Source organism: Gadus chalcogrammus, chromosome 8 (assembly GCF_026213295.1).
Source record: "Gadus chalcogrammus isolate NIFS_2021 chromosome 8, NIFS_Gcha_1.0, whole genome shotgun sequence".
NCBI lineage: Eukaryota > Metazoa > Chordata > Actinopteri > Gadiformes > Gadidae > Gadus > Gadus chalcogrammus.
The window spans coordinates 11,905,308-11,926,665 of NC_079419.1; the positions used below are offsets into that span (position 1 = coordinate 11,905,308).

The following is a 21,358-nucleotide window of genomic DNA, read 5'->3' on the forward strand; positions in this document are numbered from 1 at the left end:
TTTATCATGAAAGTTGCCCATCCCTGGAGTAGCTTCATCATCACTGCCAGCTGACATCAAACGCCTTGCTAGAGAAAAACAGTTCCAGCCATCACATTAGGTGCGTCTAGAAATGCAGCAAACATGAGGCTTAGTAACACAGCAGTTATAGACTTTTTTTGTCTTTTTTTTCATCTTTAGTTATGTGTTCATAATGGTACGGCCCTCTGAGGACTTTGGAAAAATTGAAATGGCCCTTGATGTGAAAAAGGTTCCCCACCCCTGCTCTATCTGCTCTCTATATGCTCCGATGTGATTCCCCTACACTACGGTGATGTCATGCATCTTGCCCCCAGGTTACGCTGCAGAGATTGGGGTTTGAATCCAGAACCTTTCGGCTCCTCAGGAGTGAAACACCCTGACTAGTTCATAACCTGGCCCCATACCATTTTCATTTAGATATCCCCAAAAATCGAATCTCATCCGTTGTTCGTCTTGGGTCAGAATGTTATGAGTTCCTAAAGAACCTAGGAAATAGGAAAGCCTTCTCTTACCTACCCATGTTACTATAACAGAACATAGATCATTGCAGGTACTTACGAAGCCCAGGTCAAGAAGGTCATGTAGTCAGGGGTCTCTAAGTAGGTTAATACATACATTACCGGTCCCAATGTTGAAAACCTTGCAACCACTTTCTGGCCAATGCGATTGTTTGAGCTGCTTGTTTTTCCTAAAATGAGCTAGAGGAAGTCTTTCCTGTTTTGAGTACACTATGAATAGCATAAAAGTTTGTGTGTGTGTGTGTGTGTGTGTGTGTGTGTGTGTGTGTGTGTGTGTGTGTGTGTGTGTGTGTGTGTGTGTGTGTGTGTGTGTGTGTGTGTGTGTGTGTGTGTGTGTGTGTGTGTGTGTGTGTGTGTGTGAGAACAGGCCTTTGTGAAAGAGGTTGTTTGTTTATTGTGCGCTAGTGTGAATGGGACAAAGCTGATTTACACGTCCAACACATAAAGAGGTTGTTGTTATATTAAAGGGGTTGTTGTTAACTTAATTTGACTTTATTTTGATGAGAACGCTAACACATGTATTCCATTATGTTTTGTTGTGGAGCAGAGCGTCACCAAAAGCTACCTTTTCCTCTGCATCGGCTTCGGTCCGGGAAACGCAGCTTCCAGCTACTGTTTTTCCCGCTTCCGGGTGGAAGTGAGCCTATGGAGGCATTTTCGTCATCCAATGCGTGTGTACACATTGTCGCACTCAAGGTGATGGGGAAATGCGCTCAAACTACCATAATCACACGTGCGTGCGTGCACACACGCGCACACACACAAACGCACACACGAAACAAACCAAAAAAACTCATTATTGGGAAACAATGTTGACAGAGAATTTGACTCACAAACGGTCTGGCTCACGGTCGCAGCTGAGTTTCAATTTCAGGCAGGATTTAGATTTCGTGATCTGGATGAGTGGTTTACTTTGAGACCTGCATCTCAAAGGGAAGACCTTGTAATACTGCATGGGAGCATAGCCAAAAGCAAACTCTTTAAGTAACATTTAGTTGATCGCCTACATTTTGTTGACAACTAAGGAGGTATATCCTACAATAAACTTCTTTTTTTTTCACAACTTTTTTCTTTGTGGCTTCTATTTATATCTCTATATTTATATATTGCCTGATTTATTTTAACACTAACAACAAGTAAAAAAAGTACAACTGGCACGAATAAGTAACTTACGACTAGTGACGGTACTATCTCAGTGAATAATCCCCTATTTCTCCCTCTTCTGGGTTTAAACGTTTTTTTTGTGATTGCAATCAGTTCTATTATGTTTGATGTTTGACCCCTATGGGAAATGCACCCACAGAGAGAGAGAGAGAGAGAGAGAGAGAGAGAGAGAGAGAGAGAGAGAGAGAGAGAGAGAGAGAGAGAGAGAGAGAGAGAAAGAGAAAGAGAGAGAGACAGAGACAGAGACAGAGACAGTGACAGTGACAGTGACAGAGACAGAGACAGAGACAGAGACAGAGACAGAGACAGAGACTTTGCTTGGATTTGAGTGTACAGTGTACAGTAGTAGTACAAATTCTGGTTCTGTGGGTAAATGCAAATCAGGAATTTAAAGTGTTTCACTGAGGAAACGAGATAAAAAGCACACAGCACACAAGCCATTACACAACATCACAGTTTTATTATGAAAGCACAACAATATTTACATGAGAACGCACAGATGGAAGACGCACGAGGACAGGTGATGGACCAGCCTACCCGTCCGTCCATGCACACACATACACAGAAGTCCCGTTTCCTCAAACGAAAATCGGAATGCATATACGTGGATCCATTCAGTCACACACGTTTGTTTGTGTGTGTACGTGCAGTGCACTCATACACACAAACACACCCACGCACGCACATACAGACTCACACACACACAAACCCCCACACACATACACACCCAGTACTGGGTGTGGGGGCTAGCTGGACTAGCACGGCTAGCCCCCACACTGGGTGTGGGGGCTAGCTGGACTAGCCGGGCTAGCTGGAGTGCAGGCTGGAGGACTCGGACTCGGTGGTGGTGGAGGGCCCGGCCCGCCTGCGGGGGAGGATCTTCAGGCTGGAGGCCCGGCTCAGCGTCAGGGCGCGGCGCGCCGACGTCTTGAAGCCCGCCCCCAGGAAGGCGTACAGCAGCGGGTTGAGGCAGCAGTGGGCGAACGCCAGCGGCTCCGCCACCGCCAGCCACACGCCCATGGCCGCGTCCAGGCCGCAGCTCCGCGGCAGCACCTCCAGCCGCACCAGGGCGTCCAGCGCGATGCCGGCGCCGTACGGCAGCCAGCACACGAAGAAGCAGAGCACCAGGGCCACGGTGGTGCGCACCGCCCGCCGCTTCTGCCGCTGGCCGCCCAGCGGGCCGCGGGTCAGGCGGCTCACGATGACGCAGTAGCAGATGAGCAGCACCACGCCGGGGATCAGCAGCCCCACCAGCACCAGCTGCAGGTGGAACACGGCCACCCACAGCGGGCCGCTCTCCTCGGGGTAGAAGCGCTGGCACAGGGTCACCCCCTCGCCGCCCTCCCGGGTCCGGGCGAACACCAGGTCGGGCACGGCCAGCAGCGCCGCGGGCAGCCAGGCACCTGGGGGGGGGGGGGGGGGGGGAGATTTGAGGTGTGGTGGCAGTGATGCAAATACACATCCAAATACACATGGAGGACCAACGTCAACAAGCTGGAATAGGTCATGGAACATGTGCAAAGGGCCTGGTTGGCCCACGCAGTGGGAGACATGAAGCTTGGAGATAAACGGGAAGGCATTAGGAGGCGGGAGATGAGAGAAGAGATAGAGCTAGATATCCACCAGGGAGGGGGGGAGAGAGAGAGAGAGAGAGAGAGAGAGAGAGAGAGAGAGAGAGAGAGAGAGAGAGAGAGAGAGAGAGAGAGAGCGAGCGCGCAGGCGGCATTGGAAGAGATTGAGAGAGAGTGGATCTAATCTGGATGGAATTTAAATAAAATAAACATTTGAAATCTTCTAAATTGGTGTTCTGATTCCTCCAGCTACTCTGCACTCTGCCCAGTTGTTTTGGACAGATTTGTTTTTATAAACTTTGGTCTCCAATTTAGATTGTAGGCTTTGATCATTCTGGATCTCACTTGGATAAAGTCTTTGGGGATTAGATGGTTGTAGAAAAAGTTATATGTTTAGACAAACCTGGCTAGATAAAGTTGCAATGAACAGAATATAAAATATAGAACAGTAGAAATGTAAAAGAATATAATACTTCCTGAAAAACGTTATCTAACATAATTTCCTTCCTACAATTTAGAGATAAATAATCCTCAACAACACTTCACAATAAATGTGCCACACGTCATTGAGGATAAATGCCGGGTCGGAGAGCTGAGTTCTGCGGGAGGCGGGACTTACCGGCGTAAACCAATCGGCTGGCGAGCAGCTGGCGCAGGCCCCCGGTGTTGGTGTCGGTGGGCCGGACCACGGCCAGGTAGCGGTCCAGGCTGATGAAGGCCAGGATGAGGACGCTGCCGTACAGGTTGACCGTGTAGATCACGTGCACGCCCACGCACGCCACCGGGCCCAGCCGCCAGTCGGCCAGCGCCGCGTCCACCGCCCAGAAGGGCAGCGAGAGGACGAAGAGGAGGTCCGCCGCCGAGAGGTGCAGACGGTAGCGGTCCGTCAGACTGCGTTTGGCCCTGGAGACGGACGGAGAGACGGACGGAAAGATTATCACATGTTTAGAACGGAGAGCTTACTTTGGTTCGTTTAAAACAGGTTCTTCATTGAGGCAAACCTGGCTAAATAAAGGTTCAATAAACAGAATATTAGATACAGAAACCCTATCAAGATAATCTATCAGTAGTAATTATAAAACATTCTGAAGATATTGTTTCCTTCATATAACTTACAGACAATTATCGTTAAAGAAATAATCCTCAACAATCCTTGTGTAAAGCCACATCCATCTGCCTTTTTTTAGACTTGTTTAGGACAAAAACACAAAAAACTCCTAACACAGGTCCAATCCCACCCCATCCTCCACACCACCACCACCGCAACCTCCACACCACCACCAACGCATTCACCACCACCACCGCAACCTCCACACCACCACCAACGCATTCACCACCACCACCGCAACCTCCACACCACCACCAACGCATTCACCACCACCACCGCAACCTCCACACCACCACCCCACCACCACCGCAACCTCCACACCACCAACGCAATCACCACCCCACCACCACCGCAACTTCCACCATCACCACCACCGCAATCACCACCACCACCGTAACCTCCACCACCACCTCCACCGGCGCCACCACCAACGCAATCAACACCACCACCACCACCGCAACCTCCACCACCACCACCACCACTACCACCGCCACCACCACCACCGCCTCAGCTGCTCACCTGCGCTGGCAGCCCAGCACCACCACCACCAGGCTGTTCCCGGTGATGCCCAGCAGGAAGATGAGGGTGTAGACGACGGGCAGAAACACCTGCTGGAGGTCCGGGGACACCACCTTCTCCACGTTGCAGGGCTCCTCCAGGTCCATGCCCATGTCCCCGGACCCGGACCCCGTGTAGTTGAAGTCCTCGATGTAGATGTGCTGGGAGCGGGAGAGACGGAGGGAGAGAGGGGAGGATTGGAGGAGGCAGAGTAGTGAGCCGAAACCATTAGATTCAGCAAAGGGCGAATGGCGCTCAATCTTTCTAAATGTACATTTAGTGATGCACCACAGGGAGCCTGTGGATGGAGTGACTTCGGAGCTCGGGGACACTCACCTCATAGTAAGACATGATGGAATCGGCCGGTCTGGTAACCCTTTCCGTCTCTCCGTGGGAAGGTATCTCTCACTGTGTCTCTATCTATCCCACACAATCTCTCTGTATCCCGCTCTTTATCTCGATCTGGCGACGAGTCTCTCCTCTCTAGCTGTTTCTCTGTCTTTATGTCTCTAACTCTTTGTCTGTGTCTCTCTCTCTCTCTCTCTCTGACTCGTTGTCTCTCTCTCCAGGAGCGAGTGTGGAGTGAAGAGGAGATGTGTATCTGGTGGGTTTATGTACACCCCCCCCCCCCCACCCCCGAAGGCCAGGGACCCTCCCCTAAACACTCTGTCTGACACATCTGTGTTCCTGCTGAAACGCTCTTCCTGTTTTGAAAGAGTCAGGTGTTGATATGGTTTCTATCGCAGGTCAGCATGCATGTGTGTGTGTGTGTGTGTGTGCGGGTCTGTGAGTTTATGAGTGTGTATGTATGTGAGTGTGTGTATGTGTGTGTGTTTACGTGCACGGCCACGCGCATGTGTGTGTGTGCCGCTCTTGTATTGTTTAGACCCTGAGACCCCAGGCTTGGAATAATGAGGAGGAATTGTCAGTAAAAGAAAAGAAGACTGATATGAATCTAACAATGAGCGGGGCTTTATGGACTCCTAGCACCACCAGAAGCAAGGCTTCGTGTTGATAAGACACACACACACACACACACACACACACACACACACACACACACACAAGCTGTAACGTCTCTCTGGGGCAGCACTACCTTCATTACTACACACAGAGAAACTCAAGCGTTCTCCCTGCCACCCCCCCCCCCCCCGCCCCGAATGTGAAGACGTTCCACTACACTCATGTGTGTCATCGTACGATGTGATGTGTGAAGGAAGGTGTGTTTGTGGAAGCAAGGGAGGGAGAGGGCACATGCATGACAGGATTGTGATTGTGCGTGTGAGTCATATTCTGCACGTGAATGCAAGATAAAAAAATCAGCCCTCTTGAATTTAAACGCTCAGGTGAATTCCAGGTATTCGTATCACAGCCCCCAACCCTAAACAATAAAGTTTGATCATGCATGTAGGTGTTGGGAGATTCACGGCAGTATTTAACCCCAAATCTCTTTCACTATATTGTGGCTGTGAGCAATGCATTGATTTCTGTCAACAGAGGTTTTAGTGGTCAATCTGGCATCCTTCACCAGTGAACAAATCCCTTTGGAAAACACAACAAAACACCCCCCTCCCTCACTTTACTTAAGAGACCCAAATCCAAGATCCTTATCTTCCCATTCAGCATTCTTCCACAGGCTCCGTCTCCTGCTATTGTCAGGTAAAAGAAAATACCCAATAGCCTGAGTCTGTGGATTTCCACCTATCGAATGACAAAACACTCAGCTCATGGTCCCAGTAGAGCAGCAGAGATAAGAATGGCGTGAACTAACAAGAACGCTCTGAGAGGAACAGGAGTGGAGAGTCTGAACCATAGCCATATATACATAGTCGCATTGATGCGATACGTCAACTTAAGCCGCAATATTGGAGAGGCAAGTAATACAATTAAACAGGGGAGCTTCGGTTTTTATTGATAGAAAGCACTACAACGTTTACATTTCCCAAAGGATTGAGTCGTTTTTATTAATGGGGTTATGATGGAAAAAAAATTAAAAATATATACAATACCCATTTTATATGAATATATGAGGAGTAACCCACCTCTTATTTTTCACCTTTATGTTTTATATAAATAAATTATTAAATATGTATATAAAAACGAATCATTGAATTTCGTTGGAAACGTTTGTGCTTTTAATCCATCAGGACTCCAGCAGCTCAACCGTTTTCTTCAATTCGTTTACCGGCGTCTTTGCATATCAAATTTGGCGGCAACGTTGACGTATGGCAGCAACGGGTCGGAACAGTCAATGCAGTGACTGTGATCTGAACGACCCTGAAGGTTCTCCTATTGGATTTCTGCCATGTGGCGCCACCGTGTGGTCGTTCGGATGACAGCAAACGGTCAAGAGGACGCCACAAGTAAACAGACAAAAATGCATTTTCTGGTTCAAAATGTTATACCTTTGCTTTGCATTTTTGATGCGATGTCAAGTTGCCTAATTTTAATTGCTATATTTCTTGAAAATAAAACGTTTTTCTTCTGGTAAATCTTGTAAAAAGAAAAATCAAATTAGGGAAATGTATGTAATTGATGTGCCCGAAAATATATCTGAGATCTGAGTCGAATTAGAACACAGAAACGCATAATGCTTACAACGGTTTTCTATATTAATACTTCCATCAGATCACCATAGTAACAGTGCAGTCAATTACAAGTCCATTCAGCACAAACATTTCCATCAGATCTCCATGGTAACAGTGGGGTGATGTACAATGCTATTCCACTCAAACACTTCTTCCGATTACCCAGTTGACGGTTTTGTCGATAACAACGTCCTTCTGCACGAACACTTATGCATTCAGTGAAAAACACTATTCCGCACGAACACGTCCATCAGAACACCAAGGTAACGGTGCGTTCAGTGAAAACACTATTCCGCACGAACACGTCCATCAGAACACCAAGGTAACGGTGCGTTCAGTGAAAACACTGTTCCGCACGAACACGTCCATCAGAACAACAAGGTAACGGTGCGTTCAGTGAAAACACTGTTCCGCACAAACACGTCCATCAGAACACCATTCCATGGTGGTCAATGGTGATCTGTTTCTCTCACTATCTTGCTGCTGTTACCCCGCAACTGAATCAACAGGTCCTTGAAGCCGCCCCTCTTTGCTGGACCACCCTTACTGGCTCCCGCTTTCTGGTCGACCGTGAAATCTATGGCGACCAGGGAGGGGACCACCTCCAGGGAGCTGTGGGCGGAGTCCTGCGCCTCAGCATCCTCCTCCTCGCTCAGACTATCGAGAGGCGACGAGTTGTCGACGCTCTGACCATGGGGAGCGGTTGGGCTAGGCTCTTTATGGTGGGGGTCGCACCTGGCCCTCTTCCCCATCGTCGTCGTCGTCCTCTCCATCCTTCTACTCGTGCGCTTCCTCTTCCTCCCCCTCCTGGCTGACGCCTTGGTGCAGCGTCTCAGGTTCCTTCACCAAGAGCACAGCAGTCAGCCACAGCCACGCCTGTTTTAACTTTAAATCAGCACATGCTACTTCTAGCCCTGTTAGCCCCGGTTCAAAATAGATTTATTTTTTACCATGAGATATGCCCTTAGTATTCCAATGTATAGCATTTTGGTAGAATCGGCTAAAAACAGCCAACTTAAGAATGCGTCTATAGGCGTTTTTTTGCTCCCCAATAAATGTTCATACCCGTTATCATACTAAACATATCCCAGATCCATTTTACACCGGATTTCCCCTTTAACTTTAATGATATCTTCTCAAATCATCACGTATACACACGTATAAACCTCTGGGTGCATACAACCAAGAGTTTAGATCTTTGGTTGGTGACACGCCAACATTGAATATATGTTAAAAAGCAAGTGAACCCACCGTTTCAGCTGGAATTCAAACAAAATAAGATTAAAAAAAGTGTTTTGGGCTGAGAGGGACGTGTTACAACCCACGGCCGCTCTGTGATACTGTTTTAGTACCGTTGTTGTGACTTGAGCATTTTAATGAATGACATTGTGTATGAAATGCGCCACACACCGTGGCGTTCTAATGAGAAGCTAGTCGAAGTCAGTCATCAAAACAAAGCGCTGCTCAGATGGAGCTATACACATCCACACACATCGTAAGCGTTATACTGTAGGTGAGGCCCTCAATATCAACAGCTGTCCAAAACTAACTCCAATCCATATAAACATATTAAATAAAATTGTTAACGTTTAGAAAATAAAAATAGATACGTTTGGGGTCAACGCTCCTAAAGTTTAATGCTGAACTCGCAAGGTTTCTTCTACACTGGTAATTCAACATCTGTTAAGCTAGTGCTGTCTGAGCCTTCCCGCATGCCTTCAGGTAGACTGCCAAAGTTGGGTTTCAAATGGAGAAACTTTAGTGTGTTTTGGGAAGTTAGTTATGCCATTTACCTCTGTAGAAAAGTGTGTGCTCTGGAGCAGGCCGGCTGGCCTTGCATGACGTTGTAAACATCGCTCCGTCTTCTCTGAATCCGCTTCAAGCAACCCTGAAGCTTACTGGAAGATATAAAGAAAAGACATTCAATCAAATATTTTCATTATTTACAATTAAGGGTTAGGGTCATTTTAGACCTTACTTTCCAATCTGAGATTCATAAAGTACAATTAGGGCATCCTGCTCAAGGATGCCCACAGTCCTGTAGCCTGCAGACATTGAGAGTTTACCTCTTGAGAACCGGCCGCCCACTCGATTTCCACCTCTTCTTCAACACCCACTGGTCACAGGATAAGGATTTTGGGTCTGATGGGACATGGGAAGGAATAATAAGTTCAAACCAGGGTTTAAACTCAGGAAGAAATTCTATATTGTGGAATTTTAATTGAAGGGCTTCCCGCACCCATAAGAACCATCAGGTAACCTTCAGCTTTAAGGTGAAGGGCCTTAAAGCTGAAGAAAAAGAAAGAGAATGGCCTCTCCTAAAGCACACATAAGAGGGATCCCTCCTTGTAGGGATGGCTGGAAGTGCAATTGGTTGGACAGTCATGACTCAAAAAGCGACAGAGCGAGTTTAGACAACAAGTCATAAAGGAGCAGGTAGGGGGTTAAAACATCTGGGGACGGAAGGAACCCAGGGAGGACCTTCACGTTTGGAGCCAAAACACACAAGCCAGCCCCAGATAGTTACCTACCAGTTTCCAGCAGCTTGGCCTTTAAAGGCCTGCTGTGTGTTGCCCTCTTCAACAGCGTCTGGCAGCAGATACACAGGCCCTGGGCGTAGCTTCGCCCCACATCGGGGTCCTCCTTAGGAGAGGAGGGGCCCGAGCACAGGCCGTCCATTGAGCAGTTAGAAGAGTCATGCCCAGAGTTTAGACCTTTGGTTGGGGACTCTTCGTAGCCGCCGTTCACCAACACCGCCGCATCATCAACTAAAGGCATTTCTGTGGCGGCTGCCAGCTCCATGTCCGACTGATCATTGATGAGCTCGATGAGATCTTTATCCTTGTCGCTGTCGGTCAACACCGCTGATGACGTTCGTTTGTCCCTCCAGCGGCCACGCTGAATGGCACTCTCCCAGGCGCTGGTATTCCCAGTCGCCCGCCGTCCCTCCCTCTTCCTATTGGATGAGTGTTCGGAATGCATGCGGCCCGCCCGACTCAAGCAATACTCAAGGGTTAACTGCCACACAGACAGAGACATAGAGAGACAGAGGGACAGATTATAGCTTTAAGATGACCGTAAGTGAGCCAGGTAATATTACAGTTTTTCTCAGTCGCTTTGGTACATCTCAGATCAGAATTGAAATTTGCAAAACAGCAAGTGCATTTCTCAAAATAATTCGTACAAATAGCAAAACACCATGGATTTCAAGCAAAAGCCAGTCTCTTGCTCAAAATCCTTAGTTTGTTTCTCAAAAGTAGATATCTTTGTCAATGAACATGTCAGTGCCATCACAATGACAAGTCCTTGTGTTATTGTGTACGGATAAGACAGTCAAATTGCTTAGTCATGTGATATAACAGTGTACTCTGGAGGGATGTTCTGATGTAAACTATGGCTAAAGTTTTGAAGACAATCATTGTAAATTGTAAGTTACACCTTAGTGTATGTGGGAGATTGATTGCAAGACACTGGACAAGATTCACATTTACGCTTTGACTGTTTGTACTGTAATTTGTTGACAGACCATGTCATTGCTAGAAATGTGAACATAGGAAAATCTCTTTCGGGTAAACTGTACATGCATTGCTGTAGGAATTGCAGTGCAGTCTTCCTACACCTCCTGACGTTCCTGTCTGTTGGGCCACAAATACTCAGGCAGCCTCACTCCTCTTCCTCTTCTTCTTCTCTCTGGCTGTTGACCCTGTCCAATTCCTTGTCAGACAATGTAACATTGTGTTGTGCTCCAGCTATATATATATACTTGACAGTTCACCGTTCGGGAGATCCACCAAAGTCAAGATTCACCTGGTAGCAATTTACCAATTCAGGACAGATTTAGAAAAAAAGTCAAATGGAAATGTTTAGAAATATGCTTGACATATTATGACAACTTGTTCAACCATTTTGCATGTAAAGACTTATGCAATGAAGTAATGCCTAAATGTTGTGGGGGTGAGACTATTCAATAGAGACCCCAATACATTTTGATCAACATGACATAAGCAATTGATAATGTAGGAAAGAGCAGAGAATTGTACATAATCATTTGCATGAATGTACCAAAGCATTTGCAACTTGTTCAAAGGAATGAGAAACTGCTTTTTTGATGTGAAGATTGAAGGGGTCGTTTTGAGAATTTCAATTCTGATCTGAGAAATGTACCAAAGCGACTGAGAAAAACTGTAAAAGAGCAGCATGTCTTACAATCTCCTCTATTCTTGGTATTTCAAGTCCCATACTTCTGTATAACACATTAGTGAGTGAGGGAATGAGAGTGAACGAGTCGAACCTTGAAGCAGGTCTGTGCCTCGACCTCCCTGTCACTTGCAGATCTGTAACTGTTAACGCAACTGCATTAACCCAAACTAACTTACTAACACTATGTGAAGAATATCAAATATAAAAACATTAATTAAACATATTTCCATCAGAAACAGAAAGGCCAGAATCGGTTTATCTTGGTTATGGACACAGGGTTTAGGAGTAACAGATATGATTAACGTTATTAACATTACATATCTTGCGAGTCGTCGGATAAACATTAAAGGTGACTTGGCTTGGATGAACAACTTTAAAAGCTTGTCCCAGTTGCCATGAAAGTTAATAAAACTTGCAGATTTCATTTCATAAATGGAAACTTTAATTACAACGTTCTTATTAAACAGGCAGAGTTCTATACTTACATGGTCTTGATTCTTTCATAGATCAGGCGTTTTGTAATGTGTTTTACCATGTTCACATTCACACAACAAGTCTGTCAAAAACTGTGTTTGGTCCTCAAATAAATACGCGTCAACAACTGACATCAAATACATAAACAACTGACGATATTGCTTTACATTAAAGCGCAAATCGAAACTTACATTTAAAGCGATTATTTTCGCGGTCATGAAAATGAAGTTATTGAATAAAGGTCCCCTTCTTCTGATTGGTTAAAAGCTCGTGGTCTTCTTAAAATGGTCTATGATACCGCCACCTACTGCCCTGGAGTGTGATATCACACATACAATGTTGTCTTTAAATTAGCTGTGTTGGCCAGAGCAAGCGTAGCCTTTTTAAATACGAACTATATCGTGATAATAATAAGAATTTCACCTTGACATTTGAAATCTGAACCGTCTTAACCGTATTCAAATGTATTAGTTTCGATTAGATTAGATACAACTTTATCAGTCCCCCGTAGGATAAATACATTTGTTGCATTTAAACCCTTAACCAAAAATAACTTGACTCAGCAAATTTCCCTAATCTGTAAATAAAGGTAGCGTTTCATCTGTGACCCTGTAGGAGGGTCTTTAGACCGCTGCCTAGCAAATCGCGCTAACTATTGGTTAACGACGAGACACCGCCTCTCTAGTTTATATCTGGACACACTATTCCCCTTTTTCTGATTTCCACAGATAATAACAGATTATATAGGCCTATTAAAAAAAAAAAGCTCTGCTCTTTATTAAACCTGCCCACAGCACTATCTCACGTGAGATAGCAGCTCGGGACAGTCTTTTATTTGGGGTGGCAGTTGATTGTCAAAACTTTTTAAAATTCACGCACGGCGACACTCAGAGCGGCGTTTAACAATGGATTAAATAAACTTTTTTATGGACCCTAATAATGTCTTATTAATATTCCCATGTTATTGGAATGGGTGCCTAATGCCTATGTTGTGCGATGTGTCATGATTATGTGAGGGGGTTCGGGACCTTAACATGACAGGGATTTTTTTAATGCAAATTACAGAAAGACATGGAATTGACATTGGCAATCACCTACTTTGGTAAACCGTAGCATTTTAAGTGCAATATTTATTTGTAATATGAAATATAAGACTCCAAATAAAAATAGTACTTCAAAATAAGATAAAAAAAGAATAATGCATACATTTCAGCTTTCTTTGTTTTGACAGTTTCTGTTATTTTATTTTGTCTCAGACTGGGGGGGGGGGGGGGGGGGGGGCAGAGGGGGGGGCCATCCTCTGACCAATGGGTGGCCGTGGCCCCCCCTGGCCGCTTCACCCCTCCCCTACATTGGCCCCTCTGACCACATCTGTGTCATGCTAGGAGGTTCCACTTCGACGGTGGGATGTTCCACTTTGACAGGCATTCCAGTGCACTTTTCTTAGTTGGAGGTAGGATAAGTCCCACGTCCCACAGGTTTGTATGGGCTCTGGAACGCACCAATAGACCAAAGGTGAAAGTCACCAAACCGGTTCTGAAGCAGGTACGTGTGTGGCCGGGGGGGGGGGGGGGGGGGGGGGGGGGCTCGGCTGCACTTCAGTGCTGCTTTGGAACCACTGACTGAAAAACCAACACCACTGGCCAAGAAGTCCCAGCGGTAGCCTGCCGCTACTTCCTCCGCAAGCTGAAGAGAGCAAGAGCCCCCCAATCCATCATGTGCTCCTTCTACAGAGGCACCATCGAGAGCATCCTGACCAGCTGCATCACTGTGGTCGCCCTTGGCAATCGCCTAGTTTGCCTATAGCAATCGCCGGCCCTGTATGGGAGGGCATTCCAACCGCAAGACCCTGCAGCGCATGGTGGAGGCTGCTGAACGGATCATCGGTGTCCCACTCCCCTCCCTCCTGACATTTACCGAACCCGCCTCACCCACAAAGCAACCAGCATTGTGGGTGACCCCAGCCACCCCTCATACAGCCTCTTCAGCCTCCTGCCATCTGGGAGACGGTACCGCAGCCTCCGGGCCGGCTCCACCAGATTGGTAAACAGCTTTTTTTCCACCAGGTAGTGAGGAAGCTCCACTCTCTCCCCTCTCTCCCTTCCCCTCTGCCCCCACGAGCTCTGGACTTTGAAACCCCCTCCCATTTCGCCCATGAACCCTGGACTTCGAACCCATAATGTTCTTCATGTTGCACATTTTAATCCATTTACTTTTTTAACATAATTTTATACATACCGTTTTGTTTTGCCTCACTTTTGCACTATTCAGAAATATTCTGCACTATTCAGAATCTATTTAGTGTAAATATTACTTATTTTATTTTAGCCGATTGTATCCTTTTCTTCTGATTGAACCGTGGGTCAGACAAACGCAAGTTCGATTCCTCTATTTGTATGGCACATATTTTGGAATTGAATTAAGCCGACTTCGACTCTGACTTTGAACTAGTAGGCTATTGCATCAATTGCGCTAATTACTGGTTAGTTATGGTGGTGTATCATAGTAAATCCCGGGGGCCTTTTCACCACTGTTTATAAGTCTTTTATGAATAAAAAGCCTACTGTCAACTCGTTTTTTATCAGGTAAAATACAGTTATTTGTAAAGTTAATAAATTGACATTGACTAAATATTCTTGGTGTGAGGCCTACTGAAAGGTAATCCGACTATTTCAGCTTCTTTCTGTATTTGTGTGAATGCATCCCAGATTTATTCGTTATTTTACTGGGAAAGGACTTTGAACCTGTAACCTGTAACCCACCCCCAAAACTTGCCAGTCAGGAAAAACTGTAAAGCTATAGGCCTAGGCAGGTTCAGTGTTACGAAACAGATTCCGTTCTTGGAGAGTTGAAGGGGATTCGTAAAGTGCGGATCATAAATAGGCCCAAGCCTACATATAGACTGATATGTGTTCCCTAGATATAGGGAAAATATCGTGAAAATGCATAAAACAATGTTTCTATTCTTGCTGTTGAGCATCGGCGTGGAGGCCAAGGAGGACACAGCTGAAGATTCTTGGCATGTTCCTGGTCAAAGCACAGTCGGAGAGGATATCAGCCTAGATTCTGGCTCCAATTCTCAGAGTGGAAGAAGTTCCGCAGACTTCTCCGGTCACCTGCTTGTGGTCCCTTTTGACGGAAGCCACTGGATTGGCATTAAGGCGATCGCCCAGGAAATCGGTCGTCGTGGTCACCGAGTGACGGTCTTGATGCCTGAGATCACGATGCGGATGGGTCCGGGGGAGCATTTCGACACCGTAACATACCCCGTGCCCTACGGGAAGAAGGATGTCGAAGAAATTATGGCAACACACACGGAGGTGATGCGCAGCGCCCATCAAACTTTAATGGAGAGGGTAAACGCTAAAATTACACAGATTCAGAAAATTACGGAGATCCTTCACTCGACTGCAGAAAGCCTACTGTTCAACGACAGCTTGATATCAACGCTACAGCAACAGGTGTGTGAGAGAACGAGAGAGAGAGAGAGACTTATTTGCTTGGATATGAATATACATATGACATATGAAAATACTGTATGAAAGATTAACATTTGTTTTGATTTCATTGCCTTCATCATGGCATTGCCTCCCATTATGTTTCCTGCAGCGATTCGATGCTGTCTTGACCGACCCTATGGTGCCTACTGGCTCTCTTCTAGCGAGAAAACTGGGTGAGAGAACTAACGTTGGGTTAAATATCTGGTTTATTTACTTGTATGTATGTATGGATAGGTATATCTATGGAGTTAGATTCATGCCAAAACCCCGCACACACGCAAAACGTGTTTTGCTCACACATAACGATTCACACGCACACAAAACGTGTTTTACTCACGCAAAATGATTCACACACACGCTCAGTGTGGTTTGCAAATACAAAACATCATTCACAAACTAAAGCATTTTGCTCAGAAACAAATACAGTATGTTTTACACACAGTACAAAAAAAAATCCTTCAAGCACACAAAACAATTCTACAAGTACGGAACACGAAAGCTGCGCATGGATCGGAATGCATTTGCGCACGGATCGGATTGCATTTGCGTACGGAACAGCAAGGCGGAAAATTAGTGCCAAAAGTCACGTGACAAATACATGTCCTGTTATTCACACTACACAACAGCAGGTGGCGTTGTTGAGTCAGTTTAAGGCCGCCAGGACGATCTTTTTTCTCCCCAAAATCTTTATTTGATGCCGGCCAAACGTGTGTGGATTCAACTCCATACTATGCGACTTGCCGCCCCTTTGTCACGGAATCGTACGACACGGAGAAAAGCTAGTTTGGGAGATTAAATTGAACAAAATGAGCGGCCAACAGGTGAGTCCAATGGAAGTGTCGCCACTCTGTTTTGGCATCAAATAAAGATTTTGGGGAGAAAAAAGATCGTCCTGGCGGCCTTAAACTGACTCAACACCGCCACCTGCTGTTGTGTAGTGTGAATAACAGGACATTTATTTGTCACGTGACTTTTGGCACTAATTTTCCGCCTTGCTGTTCCTCACGCAAATGCAATCCGATCCGTGCGCAAATGCATTCCGATCCACGCGCAGCTTTCGTGTTCCGTACTTGTAGAATTGTTTTGTGTACTTGAAGGATTTTTTTTTGTACTTTGTGTAAAACATACTGTATTTGTTTCTGAAGCAGAATGCTTTAGTTTGTGAATGATGTTTTGTATTTGCAAACCACACTGAGCGTGTGTGTGAATCATTTTGCATGAGTAAAACACGTTTTGTGTGCGTGTGAATCGTTATGCGTGAGCAAAACACGTTATGCGTGAGCAAAACACGTTTTGCGTGTGTGCGGGGTTTTGGCATGAATCTAACTCCATATATATCTCATCAATATGCTGATTAATGACAACCAGGACTCCCCACCCTCAATTTGCTGAGAGGGATACCGTGCGGGCTGGACTGGCAGTCCATGGCCTGCCCATCACCTCCGTCCTACGTCCCTCGCATGTTAACTGGATTTACAGATCGAATGACCTTTAAACAGAGAGTCATTAACACTTTGGTGAGTCTGTCATCTGACCACTCTTCTTTAGACAAATAAACAAATCACTTGCATCGTCCTTTTCCCGTAAATTGTGACTGGTTGCATTTGGCCTTATACAAACATTTACACACGAATTTCTCTTGTGTCCGTTTTTTGTTTCTTCAAGTTTATATGGATGAATAAACTGGAGACATTACAACATTCTATTTTTCTATGTATTTACCTTTTTTGTGTTCATCTTTTGTGACAGCTGAGTGCGTGGGAGCCATTGATGTGTCGACTCCTGTTCTGGCACTTTGACACTATAGCCCAGCGATTCCTGGGCGAGGATGTGGGAATAGCTGAGGTTGTTTCTGAGTCTGATATCTGGTTGCAGAGGTAATGACTGCAGAGATGATGGTACTATGTTTGTTATGTAAAGTGCTCTCTGGTGGGCAGTGAACTAGTGGGTATTTTTCTGTACAGGATTGACTTTTCATTGGAGTACCCTCGTCCGTTGATGCCCAACGTGGTGCTGGTGGGCGGGATCAATTGTGATGTGAAGAGCCCCCTGCCGGAGGTAAGACCCTAGGGTCCTGGATGTGTGCATCGTGTCTAAAACGACTGCTACAAAGGGCTTCACTACATGATGTATTCGTTACACTGCAGGGAGTTAATGCACTTGTGTTTGGTTGTGTGCAGGAAATGGAGCCGTGGGTTTCTGCAGAACATGGCTTTGTAGTTTTCACCCTTGGCAGCATGGTGTCAAGTCTGCCAGAGGAGATAACCGCCGTCTTTATAGAAGCCTTCAGAAGAATCCCACAAAAGGTAGGAGACTTAGTGCTGCATTCCAAAAGTGTTCCTGCTAAATCGCTAGATTTTTAAATTCCATCTCAATTGATCATGCTGTTTAAATTCTCAAATGCTCAATAAAAGGCTTCATCGATTTGTCTTGGGGATCAGGTATACACTAGTGTACCTTTCATGTTTTAGATATCCTTCAACTTTGTCAGAAATGAACATATCACACAATGGAATGGCCACATATAACAAATAACTTTATGTTGTGATTGATCAGATCAGTTGCTCTGAGCTTGAGAGATCAAGCCTCAGCTTGAGCATTGGGAAAAGTTGTGGACAATAGTCCTAGGGACACCAAGTGGCCCGTCCAGAACAGCATCACTGTCAGCAATCCAAGTCAAATAACCATGGACTTTTGGTTATTAGGTGATATGGCGGCACACTGGTCCAGTTCCTGATAATCTCCCAGAAAACGTGAAGATTATGAAGTGGGTGCCACAGAATGACCTGCTAGGTAAATATTTTGGGGTTAACGCTCTGATGTTCATCTTACACATGCCCATGGTTATTGTGAGGGGTAAATACCACCTGTGTAATATCCCATACGTCCATCAAATGGTTTGCCTTCCTATAATAGCTTGACACCTGACTGTTTTTTTTTATATGTCATACATATGTTTTTATTAGCGCACGCTGGGGCCCGCGCTTTCATCACACATAGTGGCTCTCACGGTATCTATGAGGGCCTGTGTCACGCGGTTCCCATGGTGATGGTGCCGCTGGGAGGGGACCAGCCTGACAACGCCCAGCGCATGGCAAGCAGGGGGGCCGGCGTGGTCCTGGACATCACCACCGTCACTGTGGATGACCTCCTGAACGGACTGGATGAGGTCATCAACAACACCAGGTGAGCAGCCATTGGTTGATGGCCATTGTTATGAACCATGACTGCCAAAAACATTACCAATGTGTTCTGGTTGTGAAATAAAGTCTAATTTCTTTGTAGCAGTAACTGTATGTCTACGTATACAGTTTTGATTTGTTGATAAAACATAGCCTACAGGTAGGACTAATCCATCCATGCCGTGTTTGCTCAGGTACAAGGATAATCTAAAGAAGCTCTCAGCAGTCCATAAAGATCGTCCTATGGACCCCTTGGACCTGTCAGTCTACTGGACAGAATATGTGATGAGACACAAAGGCGCTCGCCATCTCAGGCCTGCTGCCCATGACCTCAACTGGTTCCAGTATCACAGCTTGGATGTGATTACGTTTCTGGTGACAGTAGTGATGCTTGTCGCCATGGTAACATTTAAATGCATTTCTTTATGCCTTAGAAGAGTGATGAGAAAGAAAAAGCAGGAATGATCAGAAGATGTTGTTATGGATGTTGAGTATTGAGCACCTAGCGACACCTAGTGTCTTTGTTATGTTATGCTGAAGCCCATAATGCTGTGCGGGGTGGTTGGCATATTCTTTATTCAATAAAACTTGAACTGAATTGCTGTGTGATTGCTGCGTGAACGAGAGAATCGTCTGGCAGGACTGACTGAGAAGCGCATGAAAACTATGGAGAGCCCACAAGTGCAGACGGACAGTGTGAACGCAGCAGACAAGCGAAATGAGAGACATAAAACTCAATACAAGGGAGGAAGAGATCTACAGTTCGCTTGCTAATACTGTGGAAACAGACCTCCAAGAGCTATGTCAGGCTAGTAGCAAGACATAAAAGGTGAATGTGCTGGAAGATGTTGAGCAAGGGGACACAGATACGGATGACATGTTCCTAGCCACAGAATGCATCAGCAGCTTTAAATCAAAGGGGCTCAAATGGTTTGTGCACCTGCGTTTGAACAAGAAAAAGCGAGCATGTCAGCTAGATACTGGTGCCACTGGTAACGTGATGAGCAGCAAGTTCACAGAGAAGTTGTCACCTGGAACAGCCCTACACCCAAGCACAACAAAGCTGAAACTATTCTGGGGAGACTATGCTGTCACAGGGGAGATTCCACACAGATTGTGTCATTAGAGGAGAAAAGCACGGCCTGGTCTTTGAGATAGTGGAAACTCTGCAGGAGCCTCTCCTCACTGGGGCCACATGCGAGCGCCTAGGCCTAATGGCATTCACAATCCCTGAGGAGCTGCATAAAGTAGAGGCAAATCAAAGCTGCTAACCAACTACACCAACGTCTTCATGGACACCCAATTGGGTCAGTCCCAGGTGAAATACACTTTGAACTCGATCCAAATGTATCTCCTGTACAATGTGCTCCTCGTAATGTTCCGGTAGCATTGAGGGAGAAGGTCAAGAAAGAGCTAGACAGGCACATCAGAGCAGGCAATATCACACCAGTGAGCGAGCCCACGGCGTGGATATATAACATGGTGACTGTCGCAAAACCAGAAAAAATAAGACTGTGCAACGAGCCCAAACCCCTTAGCTCATGTTTTGGCTCATGTTTTGGTTATGGTATGTGATACTGAGGATGGAGGATGTGTTGTTCAAGCTACCCAAGGCCTGTATTTTCCCACTGGTGGATGCTCGCAACGCTTTTCTACAGTGCAAGCTCGACGAGGAAAGCAGCCGTCTGACGACCTTCTGCACACCGTTGAGCCGCATGAGATGGCTCTAACTCCCATTCAGTGTCTCTGTAGCACCGGAGATCTACCAAAGCAAACAGAATGAACTGCTAGCAGGCCTGGCTGGCATTGAACCAATAGCCGATGACATCCTGGTGGTTGGGTGCGGCGACACAACCAGTGTGCTCCCATGGTGCGATGCAGAGCTGTGAAGCTGAGAGTGACAAAAACTCTCAGCTTCACAAAAAACTCTCAAACTTAAAGCCGTCCACTTCCACGGACACATAATGTCCTCGGAGGGACTGAAGATTGACCCAGAGAAAACACAGCCTTTGTTGGGAGTTGCAGACTCCTACGGATGCAAAAGCTGTGACATCCCTCACAAAATTCCTGCCAAAGCTCTCAGAGGTCTGTGAGCCACTCCGCAGACTCCTGGACAAAGACATAGAATGGCACTGGCTAGCCAAACAAGACGACGCAGTGCATGAAATAATGCGACTGGTCCCCAATACACCTGTTCTCAGATACTATGATGTCACAAAGCCTGTCACTGTCAAGAGTGATGCCAGAATGAATGGGCTGGGGTGCTGCTTGCTGCAAGGGGGGCAGCCTGTGGCTTTTGCCTCGAGAGCCCTGACACAAACGGACAAAACTATGCTCAAATCGAGAAAAGAGTGTTTGAGCATAGTCTTCTGCCACCCAGACAGAGTACGCACAGCTGGACCAAGCCCAGCACCTGAATTTCACTTCCTTCAGATCCGTCAAATAGCACACACACAGGAACGGATGATGTACTC

General features: G+C 46.1%; 3 protein-coding genes across 6 annotated transcripts; 1 reads left to right on the top strand and 2 right to left on the bottom strand.

Annotated features, from left to right (window-relative positions):
• Positions 1–2,146: 2,146 nt before the first annotated feature.
• Positions 2,147–5,512, bottom strand: LOC130387666 (C-X-C chemokine receptor type 4-like). The gene is made up of 4 exons (XM_056596865.1): positions 5,277–5,512; positions 4,902–5,101; positions 3,894–4,177; positions 2,147–3,106 (listed from the first exon to the last, which is right to left on the bottom strand). Exons 1-4 carry the CDS (start codon positions 5,289–5,291, stop codon positions 2,511–2,513), a joined length of 1,095 nt encoding a protein of 364 aa, XP_056452840.1. The 5' UTR covers positions 5,292–5,512; the 3' UTR covers positions 2,147–2,510.
• A 1,300-nt stretch (positions 5,513–6,812) lies between these two features.
• On the bottom strand, positions 6,813–12,710 carry si:ch211-227n13.3 (uncharacterized). 4 transcript variants are annotated; one of them, XM_056596725.1, is made up of 6 exons: positions 12,214–12,710; positions 11,820–11,868; positions 10,060–10,546; positions 9,595–9,670; positions 9,322–9,426; positions 6,813–8,368 (listed from the first exon to the last, which is right to left on the bottom strand). In XM_056596725.1, the coding sequence occupies exons 1-6, from the start codon at positions 12,261–12,263 to the stop codon at positions 7,978–7,980; spliced, it is 1,158 nt and encodes a 385-aa protein (XP_056452700.1). In that variant the 5' UTR covers positions 12,264–12,710; the 3' UTR covers positions 6,813–7,977. The 4 variants fall into 4 exon arrangements, with proteins under 4 accessions (XP_056452700.1, XP_056452701.1, XP_056452704.1 ...); XM_056596729.1 differs by lacking the exon at positions 11,820–11,868 and adding an exon at positions 11,295–11,335 and having other exon boundaries at positions 6,814–8,368; positions 10,060–10,545; positions 12,214–12,704; XM_056596726.1 differs by lacking the exon at positions 11,820–11,868 and having other exon boundaries at positions 12,394–12,709.
• Positions 12,711–14,375: 1,665 nt separating this feature from the next.
• On the top strand, positions 14,376–19,547 carry LOC130388004 (UDP-glucuronosyltransferase 1A5-like). The gene is made up of 9 exons (XM_056597301.1): positions 14,376–15,663; positions 15,812–15,875; positions 17,071–17,219; positions 17,452–17,579; positions 17,667–17,760; positions 17,883–18,008; positions 18,408–18,495; positions 18,669–18,888; positions 19,079–19,547. The coding sequence occupies exons 1-9, from the start codon at positions 15,145–15,147 to the stop codon at positions 19,347–19,349; spliced, it is 1,659 nt and encodes a 552-aa protein (XP_056453276.1). The 5' UTR covers positions 14,376–15,144; the 3' UTR covers positions 19,350–19,547.
• The last annotated feature ends 1,811 nt before the right edge of the window (positions 19,548–21,358 follow it).

Excerpts from the sequence above, each read along its gene's own strand:
- LOC130387666 (XM_056596865.1), bottom strand. Across the intron at positions 4,178-4,901 it reads GTGCTGGGCTGCCAGCGCAG|GGCCAAACGCAGTCTGACGG; the intron begins GTGAGCAGCTGA and ends GTCCGTCTCCAG. Across the intron at positions 3,107-3,893 it reads CAGCCGATTGGTTTACGCCG|GTGCCTGGCTGCCCGCGGCG; the intron begins GTAAGTCCCGCC and ends CCCCCCCCCCAG.
- LOC130388004 (XM_056597301.1), top strand. The coding sequence starts at position 15,145 with ATGCATAAAACAATGTTTCTATTCTTGCTGTTGAGCATCGGCGTGGAG. Across the intron at positions 17,761-17,882 it reads TGAAGAGCCCCCTGCCGGAG|GAAATGGAGCCGTGGGTTTC; the intron begins GTAAGACCCTAG and ends GGTTGTGTGCAG. Across the intron at positions 18,889-19,078 it reads GAGGTCATCAACAACACCAG|GTACAAGGATAATCTAAAGA; the intron begins GTGAGCAGCCAT and ends GTGTTTGCTCAG.
- si:ch211-227n13.3 (XM_056596725.1), bottom strand. The coding sequence starts at position 12,263 with ATGGTAAAACACATTACAAAACGCCTGATCTATGAAAGAATCAAGACC. Across the intron at positions 9,427-9,594 it reads GGGCGGCCGGTTCTCAAGAG|TAAGCTTCAGGGTTGCTTGA; the intron begins GTAAACTCTCAA and ends TATATCTTCCAG. Across the intron at positions 8,369-9,321 it reads GCACACACTTTTCTACAGAG|GAACCTGAGACGCTGCACCA; the intron begins GTAAATGGCATA and ends CTCTTGGTGAAG.